The sequence below is a fragment of the Salvia splendens genome, chromosome 11 (assembly GCF_004379255.2).
Source record: "Salvia splendens isolate huo1 chromosome 11, SspV2, whole genome shotgun sequence".
NCBI lineage: Eukaryota > Viridiplantae > Streptophyta > Magnoliopsida > Lamiales > Lamiaceae > Salvia > Salvia splendens.
In genome coordinates this window covers 25800737-25817342 of record NC_056042.1, presented here as the reverse complement: position 1 = coordinate 25817342, position 16606 = coordinate 25800737, and the positions used below count along the sequence as shown (strand labels likewise).

At 34.7% G+C, this 16606-nt stretch overlaps 2 protein-coding genes across 2 annotated transcripts; one reads left to right on the top strand and one right to left on the bottom strand.

Annotated features, from left to right (window-relative positions):
• Nucleotides 1–6115: 6115 nt before the first annotated feature.
• On the top strand, nt 6116–8809 carry LOC121754682 (fatty acyl-CoA reductase 2, chloroplastic-like). The gene is made up of 9 exons (XM_042150000.1): nt 6116–6413; nt 6754–6854; nt 6930–7129; nt 7206–7306; nt 7381–7579; nt 7660–7821; nt 7913–7994; nt 8073–8425; nt 8644–8809. The coding sequence occupies exons 1-9, from the start codon at nt 6116–6118 to the stop codon at nt 8807–8809; spliced, it is 1662 nt and encodes a 553-aa protein (XP_042005934.1).
• A 1614-nt stretch (nt 8810–10423) lies between these two features.
• Nucleotides 10424–10732, bottom strand: LOC121754681. The gene has a single exon (XM_042149998.1). The coding sequence runs from the start codon at nt 10730–10732 to the stop codon at nt 10424–10426; it is 309 nt and encodes a 102-aa protein (XP_042005932.1).
• Nucleotides 10733–16606: the final 5874 nt, after the last annotated feature.

Below are 16606 nucleotides of genomic sequence, written 5' to 3'. Positions count from 1 at the left end.
ATTCCTCTACTGTCCGAATCAATGAAAATTTACTTAGTTCAATATCTAATTTAATTATTAAAGTGTAATATAATACTCTGTTTGTTCCCTCGTAGTTGATGCGCTTCTTTTTTTGGACTCGTTTTGAAAAGTGATAATAAATAGTTAAAGTAGGGAGAAAATAAAATGAGGAAGAATAATATAGAAAGAGTCCCTTACTTTATTTTCTCTCCACTTTAACTATTTATTACTATATTTTTTTAAAACGGGTCTAAAAAAGGCGGCTCAACTAATAAAGGAACGCAAAGAAGTAGTATCTTATCTATTAGTTAATTTTTTATTATTATTCTAATAAATTTTGATGGTAAATAATATCTTTACCTATTTATTCTTTTCATTATAATACCATATTAATGTGTATATATAATAAGAATTATTTTCACTATAATATATATCAAATGAGGAGTGCTCGGGGTCTAACTAATTTTAAGTGTATAACTAGAAAATAAATCTCAACCTCACATCTTGTTACTCCAATTTAATCTTATAGGTTAAACAAATTTTCAGATTTTTGTTAAAAATAATAGCCCTAGGGCATTTTCGGAATTCAATATATCAACGGGAATTCAATATCTCAAACTCAACGTGATTTCTCCCAAATTCAAAGTGCGATTTCTTCCAAAATTCAAGCGTCAATTTCGTCCAAATTCAAGCGTCGATTTCTTCCAAATTCAAAATTTGTTCTTCATCGTGAATCGTCCTGATCTGTTCTTCATCGTAAATTGCGTGATTCCTAAATTATTTATCTCGTTTTATTTCAGATTTCTGATCGTCTTCATCGTGAATCGTCCAACGCGACTGATTATCCACGATTTGTTCCTCCAACGCGATATTTCCTGATTCATTAATCACGATTCACTCCTCCATTATGATTGATCAGCCACGATTCATTCCTCCAGAGTGATTGATCAGCGACATTCGAATTCCTGATCATATGGATTCAATTCCGATACGATCGTTAGAGGATTATTTCGATTCTGATTACTCTTTGTTGGAAGAGCAAGGAGAAACTGATCTAGAGGTAATTATCAAAATTATTATCAGTTAAATTGACGAAGCTGAAGTCTCTGTGTTTGTTCTCAACATGGTTAGAGTGTGTGATGTGAAAAGACGTTAGAGTGAGGTATTTGGTGGTTAACGTGATGTATATATGCTTTAAATTGAAGTGTATGTGTTTTGTGAATTGCTCAGCATGATTAGTTCTAATATTACTTATATTATGTTGGAGTGGAGTATTTATTGCTTATAGTGATGTGAATATTTCATATAGTGAAGTATATATAACGAACAGTGAAGTATAACATGACTTTTTTATACAACATTGATTTATCGCTTACAATGATGTGAATATTTCATATAGTGAAGTATATGTAATGAATAGTGAAGTATTGAACATATAGTGATGTATGTTGAGCATATAGTGAACTAGTATGTGCCTACAGTGAAGTATATTATGCATGTCTTTTAGTGCATATAGTGAACAGTGATGTATAACATGACTTTTTTATACAACATTGATTTATCGCGTACAGTGATGTGAATATTTCATATAGTGAAGTATAACATGACTTTTTTATACAACATTGATTTATCGCTTACAATGATGTGAATATTTCATATAGTGAAGTATATGTAATGAATAGTGAAGTATTGAACATATAGTGATGTATGTTGAGCATATAGTGAACTAGTATGTGCCTACAGTGAAGTATATTCTGCATGTCTTTTAGTGCATATAGTGAACTAGGATATATGCTTATAGTGAAAGATATTACAATGAATCAGTGAAGTATATTGAGAACATAATGATATATATTGTGCATATAGTGAACTAGGATATATGCTTACAATGAAGTATATTACCTTTACAGTGAATTATATTATGCTTATAGTGAATCATATTGTGAAGTATACCATATAGTGAAGTAAGAATGTCAAATAGTGAAGTTTATATACCATATAGTGAAGTAAAAATGAGCATACACTTTATAGTGGTGACCTGCCCAAGGAAAATACTGACTCCTTTTATGGTTATAACCAATTTGTGAAATGTATGGGTGCAGCTCCCAAATTGATTGTAATATACCAAGATTTGGGAATCAAAGTTGATATTAAGAAGGTCCTTGACAATACGACCACTGGTGGTGTATGTGGCACATTGTAAATAATGTTTAGTTCACTTTTTACTTGTTTTTAGTTCACTATAAGGGAGTTTGTTTCGTTGCAGTTTTTTTTGTGCTCGGCTCTAGTGCGAATTTGTTCCTAATTTCTTACATATATTTAGTTCACTTCTTACATGTATTTAGTTCACTGTTTATGAGTTTTGTTTCGTCGAGAACTTTTTTTTCGTTCAACATACGTATTTCGTTGTAAACTTATTTTTAGGTTCACTATAGGTGTGAATTATTTAACTACTCTATATTACTCTCTACTTTCATAGTAGTGGAGTCATTTTGTCATTTTTATACATTTCAAAATAGTGGAGTCATTTTCCTTTTTAGTAAAAGTCAACACATTTTCCTGTTCTTACTTTTCCCTCTCTCTTACTTTATTATCTCTACTTTTTCTTCTCTCCAACTTTATTAGAGTATCCACTATAAGACGGACGTCCCCAATAGCCTCGCCCCCTTTTTTTGTCTACAGCCCCAGTTTTTTTATCCGCGCCCAAAAAAAGGTTTCCGTCACTATAGGCGGACACTTCCAATAGCCCCGAAATTTTATAACCAATTTTTATTTTAATTTTTTCGTTTATTTTAAATCAATTATAATTACAATTATCGAAATGTAAATAATTAGAAAACGAGGTAATTGATACCGAATATTCGTAAACAATTGGAACCGAATAAAAAAGATGTATAAAAATAGGTACAAACGTGTACTACCCCTCTTTCTCTCTCCAAAAACGTGCACTACCTACTCCTTCTTCCTTCCTCCTTCTTCCTTCCTTCTCCAATCTCCCCCTCTCTTACTAAAAATGTCGAAAATAATAATAAATCGGCGCCTATAGGCGCGGCGAAAGGCCGACCGGTGCGTTCTCGCCCCGGTTTCGCCGCATGACCATCCGCCCCCTTTTTTTCGTCCGCCCCGGGGCGGACGTCACCTGCACTATAAGGCGCCCCGGGATCGCCCCCACCGGGGCTATAGGCGCGGCGGTCCCATAGTGGATACCCTTACTACCTCCGTCCCACATTAAGTGTCACATTTTGCTATTTCGATCCGTCCCACAATAAGAGTCACATTTCACTTTTACCATAAATAATAAGTAGACCTCACATTCTACCACCCAATTCTATTCACATTTTATTATAAAACTAATATATATAAGTGAGACACATAGTCCACTAATTTATTCAACCCATTTTTTTTATATTTCTTAAAACTCGCGTTCACATTAAATGTGACACTTAATATGGGGCGGAGGTAGCATCTTTTTATTTAATACATTACACATTTTTTTCTTAATCTCCGGGCCGAAAAGAATATCTCCACTATTATGGAACAAAGGGAGTAGCTCATTTGTGAACTGTATATTGTTTAGATGCATAACAAGTATTTCATTTGTGAAAAAGATAGCTATGAACTAAACAGATAAAATTTTTATATAAAAATAAATGTTAGTTACAGACATACTATTAAATTTAAATGAAACGAATAAGGTTTATAGTGAACTAAATGAAACATGTTAAAAATATCAAATGGTATCATCTTCGCCTTCATAGACGCAAAGCTTCCAATCATTATCTTAGCCTCTACTTTCGCTTCTCTAGATCTTTCTCTTCGTATTTCTTTAAGTATATGAATCACGAACACTTCATTCTAACCATGGAATATATTACTCTAAGCATGTTTTTACTTCATTGTGATGAAAAAACGAATCACTATAAGCAAGGATCACAGACACTTCACTCTAACCATGAAATACATCACTCTAAGCATGTTTTTACTTCACTGATATGAAAAATATAGATTACTATAAGCAAGGATCACAGACACTTCACTCTAACCATGAAATACATCACTCTAAGCATGTTTTTACTTCATTGATATGAAAAAAATAGATCACTATAAGCAAGGATCACAGACACTTCACTCTAACCATGAAATACATCACTCTAACCATGTTTTTTTACTTCACTGTGATGAAAAAACAGAGCAATATAAGGTAGGAATTACTTACCATTGGAGTCTTTGGTTGCCTTTTTTTTCTGTCGATCAAAACCTACATAAAAGAGAAGTAATTAACTGTACACAATAAACTAGTTCAATGTATTAATTTTTTTTGCCATTTTACACATTAACTTCGATTTATCTAAGAAAAATGCCTAAATCAATCTCCAATTAAATAGAAAAGCCCTAATCAAATCAGTATTCAACTTGTCTTGCCTCAATTACGCCGTTGCCTAGAATTACCTAGTTTTCCTAACTCAAAAACCAGTAATTAGCACTAATTAACACAAAAACAACAAATCTAATATTGCAAATTCAGCTATACAGCATCATGGCATGTTAGCGACAATTCCAGCGTCGAGTTCTCAAATCTCAGAGTCGTTCTCAAACCGACTCCATTTCTTCCAAATCTCAGAGTAGTTTCAAAATGCGAACACATATATGCGGTTGAAGAAATGTTAATAAAAAATGAGTTTAACTACGGAATGAGAGAAATCGGAATCGGTTGAAGAAACCAGTAGAACAACTTACATTTTGAAAAATCTTTCTAATTTGAATCTGTTTGTTCGACGACGGAATAAAAGAACTGGATGTTGACAACGACGGAATGAGGCGACGACGACGGAGTGAAAATCTGAAATTTCGAGAAGAAGAGAAGAGGAGAAGAGGAGCAATGGCGGGAGATGAATTGAGCAAATGAGTGAGTAATTCAAACACTAACCCTAATTTTATTTGTTAAATGTCCATTATACCCCCGCCTTCTTATAGTGAAGTAAATGTTTAATATAGTGAACTAATTTCTCCTCCAATTTCGAAAATCACATAGGTTAATATCAGCCCTTGATTATCTTGTGGTTGATATTTATTCTCTAGTTATACCTTTAATAAGCACTTGCCATATATCACGTCTCTATACCAAATTAATGTGTATAAGATTAATTTAGTAGGAGTGCCTCTTATGACTTTATTACCGCGGTATGCAGTTAGTAATGAAAAATAGGGAAAAAAATTTAGGACAACAATAGAAAAACATATATATGCCTTAATTTATTTCTTTAATTGTCTTGTCTCTATCTCAGTTGGTGAGTTCAGATAATTTCATGGAACCATTCCCCATTCCCCAAGACTTAGTTTTGTAACTTGTGAGAAATATCCGGAAGACTGAGTTTTTTTTTAAGCACAGGAGACTTGGTTTAAATTCCAGTTTGACGTTTCACGTTATGTAGTTATAATGATAGAATTACATTTTTTATCCATGGACATTACACTAATATCATCCACGATATTTTTGCACTTGTTAAGATTTTTTTGATCAAATATTATGAGATAGAAAAAAGTTAGTGCATGGACATTTGTGATATTTAAAGAATATAGACTACGAATTATATTAGTTCAATGTCCAATAATAAAACTATTGTTTTATCTTGTATTATAGTAGCAAATGATTCTAATATGGTAACGACAACAGGCTGAACCCAATTGGGAAACTTGTTAATATATTTAAATTAACTTGTCAACCCTTAAACATTCAAGACTAGGTTTAATGTATGAGACTAACAACTCTCCATTAATAAGTAATCGTTTGCTAATGATTAATTAACATTTTCAGCTTCTAATGTCGTCGAATCCAACAGATAAATGCAAACGACACGCTTCTTCACCCTTCACTGTCTTGCAGTTGCATGTATTACTAAATTCATCATATCCACTTTCAACCATATATATAGTAGTATAATTCATTAGTATGGAGTAATTAATTTAGCAAAATTTCATTTGCATCCACACTGAGGAATCATCGCGGAATTGATCTTATTTTGTTTCTTAAGTTATCACACATGCTATAAATAAAGAGGCCATCTCCACTTTTGCAAGAAAACATAGGCTATTACACTTAAACAAACCAAAAACCATGTCGCTCACTCAAAATGTATTTTTCAGCCCTTTAGTAGAATTTTCTCATACAAAACTTTGCAACAAAAGCAAACTTGCTAATCCAATTTTTGGTTACGAAAAGCTCAAGTCAAAGACTAGAAGAAGTGGTAAATTGGGTGTTAACTATAATGGCTATCCCTTCTTCACCCGTCCCAGCCACCCTCTTGAATCCGAACTGTCGTTTGAGACAGAGTCGGGTGGCGGGATAGGGATTGATAGCTTCTTCCAAGGGAAGAACATTTTCATTACCGGTGGAACTGGTCTTCTTGGAAAAAGTACGATACTCTTTCTTTTCTTTTCAAATTAAATCGTTCCTTGTCTAGTACTCACTCCGTCCCACATAATTTGACTCAGTTTTCCATTTTGGACCGTCCCACATAATTTGACTCATTTCACTTTTATTATTTTTACTAGTGGACCCCACATTTTACTAACTCATTCCTACTCACATTTAATTATAAAACTAATATATAAAAGTATGACCCATATTCCACTAACTTTTTCAACTCACTTTTCATTATATTTCTTAAAATCCGTGCCCGGTCAAAGTGTCCCAAATTATGTGGGACGGAGGGAGTATTTTTTTAAACTAAACGAAACATGATAATGATGCAGCTCTAATAGAAAAGCTATTGAGATCGACATCTCTCGGAAAAATCTACGTACTAGTTCAGGCAAGTGATAATGAGGCTGCGTTTGATAGACTATCGAACGAGGTATGTTTTCTCTTTAATTTATTTATCCTTATATTATGATCATAGTACTAATTTGCTGATTTTATTTTTTCTTAGATTATGAAGTCGGAGTTATTTGTATGTTTACGAGAAAAATATGGGAGCACATACGAAGAATATGTGAAATCTAAGGTGATACCAGTGGTTGGAAATATTTGTGAACCAAATCTTGGAATGGATATAAATTCAGCAAACAAAGTTATGGAGGAAGTGGATGTCATAGTTGAATCTGCAGCTAGCACAACATTTTATGACAGGTTGTTAAATACATCTAAATTTTTAATATAGTTACATTTATTGAAAATTCTTATCTTTAATTCTTTATATATGTAGGTACGATTTTCTACTCGATATAAACGTGAATGCACCTCTACGGCTAATGAGGTTCGCCAAGAATTGCAAAAATCTCAAACTTTTTGTGCATATGTCCACTGGTATGTGCCCAAATTTATTTTGATTATGATATGCTATATATGAAGAATGTGGCTAAATTAGTAAGAATCTGCAGCATATGTTAATGGAAGAAGAGAAGGGATAATCTATGAGAAGCCGTTGATGATGGGAGAGAATGGGAGAAAGCATGATGAGATACGTTCCTCGTTGTTTCCTCTAGATCCGGCCGATGAGATGAACTTGGCTATGAAAGCCTGCATAGCCTCAACCGGTCGTGACACTACAAAAGAACTCAAGAGGCTCGGCCTAGAAAGGTACTTATGATGCAAAGAGAAAAAATAGTTTAAATAAAATTAAATTTTTTTTATTGTTCTGGATCCGTCACTGTCTGTAGGGCTGCATACTATGGATGGTACAACGCATATCATATGACTAAGGCAATGGGAGAAATGGTCCTTAACGAAACTAGACAAGACGTCCCACTGCTTATTTTGAGGCCATCCATCATCGAGAGCTGCTATAAAGAGCCTGTTCCTGGATGGATACAAGGAAATAGGTCAGTGCATTTCTTGTCTTTTTATTCATGCTACAAATTAAAATGTCACAATTTAAAATTGTGAGTTGATTAATTTAATTATGATTATCAGAATGTATGATCCAGTGATTATTTCTTATGGGAAGGGACAACTTCCTGCTTATCTAGCTGATCCTGACTTACATACTGACATTGTAAGCAATACATATTCAAGTAATTTAAGACAATTTGATTAAAATTTTACTTACTTATAAATGTATAAATACATATAGGTTCCAGTAGACATGGTAGCGAATACAACGATTGCAGCTATTGCTAAGCATGGAATTATGATCAGGGCAGGAGTGAATGTGTACCATGTGACAACTGACTTTGTGAATCCTCTAAGATTCAATGAAATGTTCGAATATATTTATGAGCATTTTAGTGCAAATCCTTTAGTTGAAACTGGAAATGTGAGTGAAATGAAGTTGTTCGACCAATTTTGTAACTTGTCCGATTACTTAAGAGAGCAAAATGCAGTAGTTGGTGTGGAAGCGAAGGTTCGGAAACAAAACAAAGCAAGGGTTGCTTATGCGGAGCAACTTTGCAAGATGTATGAGTTTCTAGGATTCTTCAAAGCCAGGTATATGATTAATACTAATATTCCCTCCTTCTGCCATTACAGTGTTACTTTTAATAGTGAATTTTGCCAACTTTCCTCTACATTTTTTAAAACCTGAGCCGGATCAACATGTGACACCTAATGGCGGATAGAAGGATTAGTATGCAATTATTTAGCTTGAGAATATTTGATATTAATTAGTCGGCCTTACCAATGAGTGTGTTTGTATGTGGGTGCAGGTTCCATTGTGGCAATACTAGGGTGTTGTTGGAGGAGATGTCGGAAGAGGAGCGAGTTGTGTTCGAAGTGGATGCAACAAAGATAGATTGGAATAAGTATTTTGTCGACATTCATATTCCGGGATTGAGAACGCATGTGATCAACGAGGCGAGGCTGTCTATCTAAGCAGATGCCATATTTTTATTCGACTAATTATCACTTATCGCCATTAGCGAGCAAACTGGATTGCAGTTCTTTATTCCAAATTTCTTCAAGGAATCTTCTATGGACTTCTCTTGTAATATAGTACTATGTATTTCTTCTCCAGATTGCTTCACTTGGATTCCAAGAAAATACTTTATGATTCTAATTTGTCATTTCAAATTCTTCTATAATTATTTGTTTGAATTTTTCCACCATCCACTTGCATGTTAGTACCCATATACATAACATCATCTACATAAATGCAAACAATCATACTATTATGATTTTATTTCTTCACATATAAAGAAGGCTAATTAGTAGTTTGATGAAAACCATCTTTGAAAAATTATCAATCAATTGTGATATTCCTGGCTCAGAGCTTGTTTAAGCCATATAGAGCTTTCTTGGATCTAAACATCTTGGCTTATTTTCCATCAACACAAAAACCTCTTCAACAAATACATCTTCCTCCAACTCTCCATTTAAAAAAGTTGACACTTCAAGTTGAAATACTTGAAGCTCGAGCTATGTTGCAAGAGCAAGAACAACACATATTGTCTCAATTCTCACAACCTGTGCAAAAGTTTCCATGGAAATTGACTCCCGCAGTTGCGAGTATCCCTTCACAACATGTTTGGCCTTATAGTTTTGAATGCTTTCATCTTCATTTGTTTTGTAAATGCATTTCAATCCAATAACTGAGTTGGTAAATCAACAAACTCTCATGTTTTGTTCTTCTATATCATAGCAATTTCTTTCTCCATGGCTTTTCTCCAAATTCCTTGTTATTTGCAGCTTAAAAATTTCTAGGTTCACTATTATAAAGGGCAAATTAGGATACCTTATGGATGTCTAGTAATGAATGATTCTTTCTTCTTGGAGACTCTGGGAAGTGTCCTAAGAATATAACCATAAGGGTTATCCTAAAGTGAACAATATCATACTAATTTGAGTCAAGTGTGCATCATCGAACCCTTACAGGAGCGTTGCAAAACTTTACCCACACATTATTGCTTGTTCTGTTAATAAGCTCATGAGCTTAATATATGCAAAAAAATTGTTAAGCTATATATCTCAAAGGCACTCAAGATATGTCACTTTATAAAACAACTTGTAGAGTTTTTCTTGTTGAATGTTAGTTAATTAGCTCAAAATAGTTATAGAAAAATCAAAGTTAGTTGTACCTTTGCTACAAGTTTCTTTTTCTGTTTTCCCCTTCAATCTTAATGAAATGTCCATTCCTCTTCTCTCTACATCAAGGCTTTCCCTCTAATGAGCCAAAACTCCGGCACATCTTGATGCATACACATCTTAAATTTAATTAAATAAGAATTGTGATTTACTACTACTATAATAAATTAACACACGCTCTACATTTAAATATAGAAGAAATATTTTCACAGTTAAAATTGATAAAAAAAAAATAGAGTACATAATTAAACCATAGCGATCAACAATATTCTTCAACTCGAGAGATAATAATTAAGCTTAAATCAGAATCAGATATCCAATAATTGAAAAACAAGTAGTGTAACGATTAATTAGTACATAAGATCATTAAAAAGAAGAAAACAAAGAAAACAGAGTACTTAACATTTACACAGCACATGATAAACATGAAACCATTCTGTAGCTCCGGAACCTCACGAGCCGCTTAGGCTCGTATGCGTCATCCACGGCAGCAAAACTCCTCGTGCGGTCGACCTTAACGGAGCTACACCGCCGGTTCCGCCCCCCATCTAAATGATCATCGCGACGATCATGTTCATGATCTTGATCTTGATCATGATAATCGAAATCTTTGATGTTGTAGGCATGAGCTGCACCCGTCGATAAGCATTCATAGCGTCGTCGGATTTTGTTCCTCTTGAGAGATCGGTACACCACCGGAATCAGTCCTTCCATTTTTCTTCTCTTTTTTTGTTTTTGTCTGATTTTTCTTGGGATGGTTTGAGAGCAAGTGACTTATTTGAAGACTTAGATGTAACGTGGGTTTGGTAGGAAATTGATGTTTTTATTAATTTTTCAAACTTTTGGTTTGTGGTGGATGGGGTTGGAAAATTGGAATTGGTTGTGTCTACTTTGATTTGAATTATCAAACAAGATATTTCGACTTTACCTACTTAATTTATGATATGGTCCCTTCAAGAAATTTACTTCTTTGTTGATTTTAACATAATAATTTAAATGTGCTACATATGAATTGAGATGCAATAAGTGTCGGATAAATTTAATTGACGCGAAACAAACCAAAAATAAATACAATAAAGTAACTGGAATTGAAATTTTATTGTGAAATTTAGAGATGTCATGAAAATGGATTTAAAAGTGAAATTTGAGCTTCCAATTGCTCCAAACGCTCGTAGGCTTCTTCGCCGGAGCAGCGTACATCGGCGGCAATAAGGAGCATTGTAAATCGGCCACAGGAGTAACGGTAATGACTGGCCTCATACCGTTTTCACTGTGTTCGCCATTGCCAACACTGCATAGGTACCACTATCTTCCGGGGTTGCGAGGGTAATTTTGTCATTTCCGCTTCTCAGAGACTCCCCCAGCTGCAGCAGTGTCGCACATGATTTTTATACTGGGGGTTCCAAAACTCCAAATTATTATTAGAGATAATTGTATATTTTTAGCATCAACGAACTCAGAAATAATCCGACAAATTACGGAGTTGCGATAGACATATATGATGACAATGTTTTTTTTATATATGATGACAATGTTGATATTGAAATAATTAAATAATACTACAATTTTTAAATTAAAGATCATTTTTATGATCTTATAATAATAATAATATTTACACAAATAATGAAAAATAAACAAAAATCATAGTGTGAGAAAATAAAAAATTATTACCAATTAATTATTACCTAGTTAATGACTTAACTATTAGGCCCACTTACCAACTGGGTTGGGCTGGGCTCATTTTGTATACCAAAACCTAGGCCCGGCCCGACCCGGCCCACTTGACATCTCTACCCGTCCCCACACTTATCAAACAAAATTAGATCAATTTCCTCAAATCATAAATCTAAAGACACACATCGAATTCAATTACTTCCACCTCTTTCGAGAACTTAAACACAACAAAAATGGTGAAATCCGGATTAGGAAAGTATACTGAGCTTAGCATCACACTGCGCCGGATAAACGCATGAACTCCGTTTGATTGAATTCAATATTCGTGGCAAAATTAAGGAGGTGAATAAGAATTCGAGGAAGGAAGAATTTACCGGCGGTGGCACCTTCGGTGGAGCAGTGAAGAACAACGGCTTCTTGCGGCTTTGCTCTTTCTTGACTTTGTAACTAATCTTCTTGTTTATAACAAATCTCCGTGCCAGCGTGGCGGTGCGAAAATCGGAAGGAGGGAGAGCAGGATGGGGGAGATGGCGGGGGAGTGCGCGGCGGTATGCTGCTGCTGCCCCTGCGCAATGGTGCACCTCCTGATCATCGCCGTGTTCCGCCTCCCGAGGGGGTTGTGGCGGAAGAAGAAGCGGAAGATGTTGCTGAGGAAGAAGAAGCGGCGAAATTCACCGGAGGGGGCAGTGGGGGATCGGCGAAGATCGGATTTTCTTGGCGGCGATGAGGCTGAGGAAGTGGAGGAGGATCGGGGGGAAACGACGTTGTTGATAGGGAGGGGTGAAAACGGCATCGTTTTATGTAGCACCGGAAAATATGCCATGACACGCCTCCGGCAAGCCACGTAGGATTAGTTTGTACCAAAAATTTACCGGGTCGGGTCGGATGAGAAATTTGCAACATCCGGTAAAGTTCATGACTTTCCATGCAACTTTTAAAGTTGAAGGGAAAAACTAAACTTTTGGCAAAGTCCATGACTTTTAAAGCAATTTACCCTTACATTAATAGTCTTAGATTAATAGTAGTAGTTTATTTGTGGACTTATAATTGAAAATTGCATCAATTATAAATCGATGCGTCATGCATACCAACTTTTGAATGTTATGAAAAATAAAATGGAAACAAAATTAAATCTGATATACTCAAATGAGGTAAAGATTAGGGTAGCAAAGAAATGAGTTTTGCATAGTTAGGTAGATTTTTTGACGAATAGCATTGATTTAATCTAGTTACATTTCTAACATGAAACAACGATTTATCTACCAACAAATCCTAAATACGGCGAAATATAGCAGCAAACAAATAGAACTAAAAAACTAGCACACATCAGAGCACCCGCAACGCTGTGCCGTTGCGGTGCCTATGCCGTTCCGGAGGAACGGTTCCGCGGCGGCACGCGTTGCGGGGTGCGTTCCGTCCCCGTTCCGTGCCGTCACCATTCCTATGCCGTGCCGCGTTCCGTTCCGGAGGAACGCGGAACGGAACATTCCGCCACGCGCCGAGGCGACGTGGCGGCCACCCATTCGACGCGTGAAGCCCACTCGCTGCCCCGCGAGTAGGCTTCGTCCGGTGACGCAATAATTCATTTTTTTTAAATTCAAATTTAATAAAGAAAAAAAAAATTTTGCAACGGTAATGAGACCGTTTTTTTTATATCCGTTTTTTATTTTTATTTTATTTTTATTTTTATTTTATTTTTATTTTTATTTTATTTATTTACTCTATAAATACTCATATTTCATACTCATTTCAATCACAAACACACATCTATTCCTCTCTATTTCCACCCCAATTTTCATCTCAAATCAACTCTATTTTCCTTCTCCTAAATTTAATCAAACTAATGGATCCTTATGAACAAATGCGTCAAATATTGGAACAATCACTTGAAGAAGATCGACGACGGGAGACGGAATCCGGCAAATTTTGGCGGATGAAATTATTAAAATTGTGTACTTTTATTTTTTTAGGATTTTAATTGTGTGTTTTTTATTTTTTTAAGTTTAAGTTGTAATTTTTTTTAATGTTGTGTATTTTTTAATAAAGTGTGTTTGTTTTTTAATAAAGTGTGTTTGTTGTTTTAATTGAATTTAGTTGGAAATAAAAAAAAAATGAAATTGAATGAATAGTAATTTAAGGAACGGTTAAGGAACGGAGGGTTGCAGGTTCCGTTCCTTAGTTAAGGAATGGAGTAAAAAAGTACAGTGGGGCCCTCAAATAGTGGTTTAAGGAATGGTATAGGAACGGTATAGGAACAACGTTGTGGATGGCCTCACTTCTTCTTCCCTCCACGCTTCTGGCGAGCCTTGTTCACCTCCCACTCCTTGGAACTCCTCATCTCACATACATAGACGAACTCGAGATCCATCTCTGAAAACAGTGTCGCGGCGATGGCACGAGGACGAGCGGCAGTGGCAGGAACGACAACCACCGCAGAATCCTCATTGATGATCGCAGCAGGAGTGACGTGGACGACAACCGCCGCAGGAGCAGGAGCGACATGGACGACCGCCGCAAGAGTTGTTGGAATATATAAGATATTTGTTGGATGATTAATTTAGATTGGATGAAATACTTGAGAGGGGGAATGGGTGGAATATGTGAGAAATGATTTAGGAGATGTTGCTAATGTGAGAAAACAAAGGAACACTTTTATTTCTCAAACTTCTCAAGTTCTCAACTTGTACAAAATGTTACAACTCATCCCTATTTTATATCTAGATTTTTTCTCTATAAAAATCTAGATATTTTTCTCCATTTTTTGGTGGGCATAAATTTTAAAAAATGTTTAAAAAAAAGTAGGTGGAAAAATATTAGTAAATATGAATTCCAATTATATATTAGTAGTTTTAAATGCAGAGTGAACTAAATGCACCAAAGATATCGTTTTTGGTACGATAAGACTAAAATAACCCTAGGCACCATTAGTGTAAATATTTATAGTTTGAGTTGCAACTTTCCCTTTAATTTTTTTAGTTTTTTCTTCCTTCACTATTTTCTTATAGAAGCTCAATTATACTTTCATTAAATAATATTTAATGCTTTATAATTTCAAAATTTTAAATAAGAAATAAAATATTTTAATTATGCTTTAATTATTTTTAAAATTAAATATTAGTATTTATTATACAGCTCAATCTCTATGTTTGCGAAGAAAAAATTAACTCTAACAGTAACATTTTTTAATAAAAATATTAAAGTGAACTATAAAAAATTCTTTGTTAAATTTATTTATATTTAAAAATTTTGCTTAAATTTTTTAAATTTGAGAAGAAAAAATATTATAGTGAATTATAGTAATTTTTAATGTTATTATACTTAAGTGAAAAATAAATATTTTAATTACATTAATTAAAATAAAGTATAGTGAAAAATATTTTAAGTATAATAAGTAAAGTTTAAGTGAACTATATCTAACGTAATTAAAGCGAACTATTGCAAGTAACATTTTTTTACCAAAAATATTAAAGTAAACTATAGTAAATTTTTTCATTATAAAGCTTAATCTACGTTATTCAAGTAATTATTTAAAATATTTAGGTGAAATAATTCAAAAGAAAATGTTTTATCTTGTAAAGATATAAAATGGACTAATATCATAAATGTAAATATTTTCTATCCGAAAATGTGTTTTTATGTATGTAAAAAAAAATTGCATGATTGAATAGATACCAAAATTGTAATTTCTAAATACCAAAAATTCCCTCCATGGCATTTAGGAGATTTTTCAAATGTAGAGGGGTATAAAAGACCAACATGTACCAAAAATGTAATTTCTAGGGACCAAAAAGGATATAAAAAGTTTTTAGGGACAATTGATGTATTTTTCGATATGATCAGAGACTATTAGTGTAGTTCACTTTTAAATGAAATGTGAGTGGATGAGTTAATAGAATATGAGATCCTATTGCCATTTATGGTAAAAGTGAACCGAGACTTTTATTCGCGGACGGACTAAAACGAAGAAAAGAGACTCCTGTTCACGGACGGAAGGAATTGTAATTGCAATTTTAAGAAAAACGGTAGTTGAGTGCGCGGCGGTATGCTGCTGCTGCCCCTGCGCAATGGTGCACCTCCTGATCATCGCCGTGTTCCGCCTCCCGAGGGGGTTGTGGCGGAAGAAGAAGCGGAAGATGTTGCTGAGGAAGAAGAAGCGGCGAAATTCACCGGAGGGGGCAGTGGGGGATCGGCGAAGATTGGATTTTCTTGGTGGCGATGAGGCTGAGGAAGTGGAGGAGGATCGGGGGGAAACGACGTTGTTGATAGGGAGGGGTGAAAACGGCATCGTTTTATGTAGCACCGGAAAATATGCCATGACACGCCTCTGGCAAGCCACGTAGGATTAGTTTGTACCAAAAATTTACCGGGTCGGGTCGGATGGGAAATTTGCAACATCCGGTAAAGTTCATGACTTTCCATGCAACTTTTAAAGTTGAAGGGAAAAACTAAACTTTTGGCAAAGTCCATGACTTTTAAAGCAATTTACCCTTACATTAATAGTCTTAGATTAATAGTAGTAGTTTATTTGTGGACTTATAATTGAAAAATGCATCAATTATAAATCGATGTGTCATGCATACCAACTTTTGAATGTTATGAAAAATAAAATGGAAACAAAATTAAATCTGATATACTCAAATGAGGTAAAGATTAGGGTAGCAAAGAAATGAGTTTTGCATAGTTAGGTAGATTTTTTGACGAATAGCATTGATTTAATCTAGTTACATTTCTAACATGAAACAACGATTTATCTACCAACAAATCCTAAATACGGAGAAATATAGCAACAAACAAATAGAACTAAAAAACTAGCACACATCAGAGCACCCGCAACGCTGTGCCGTTGCGGTGCCTATGCCGTTCCGGAGGAACGGTTCCGCGGCGGCACGCGTTGCGGGGTGCGTTCCGTCCCCG

Coding starts and splice junctions, on each gene's coding strand:
- LOC121754682 (XM_042150000.1), top strand. CDS start 6,116: ATGTCGCTCACTCAAAATGTATTTTTCAGCCCTTTAGTAGAATTTTCT. Junction 6,414..6,753: donor AACTGGTCTTCTTGGAAAAA/GTACGATACTCT, acceptor ATAATGATGCAG/CTCTAATAGAAAAGCTATTG. Junction 7,580..7,659: donor AAGAGGCTCGGCCTAGAAAG/GTACTTATGATG, acceptor CACTGTCTGTAG/GGCTGCATACTATGGATGGT.
- LOC121754681 (XM_042149998.1), bottom strand. CDS start 10,732: ATGGAAGGACTGATTCCGGTGGTGTACCGATCTCTCAAGAGGAACAAA.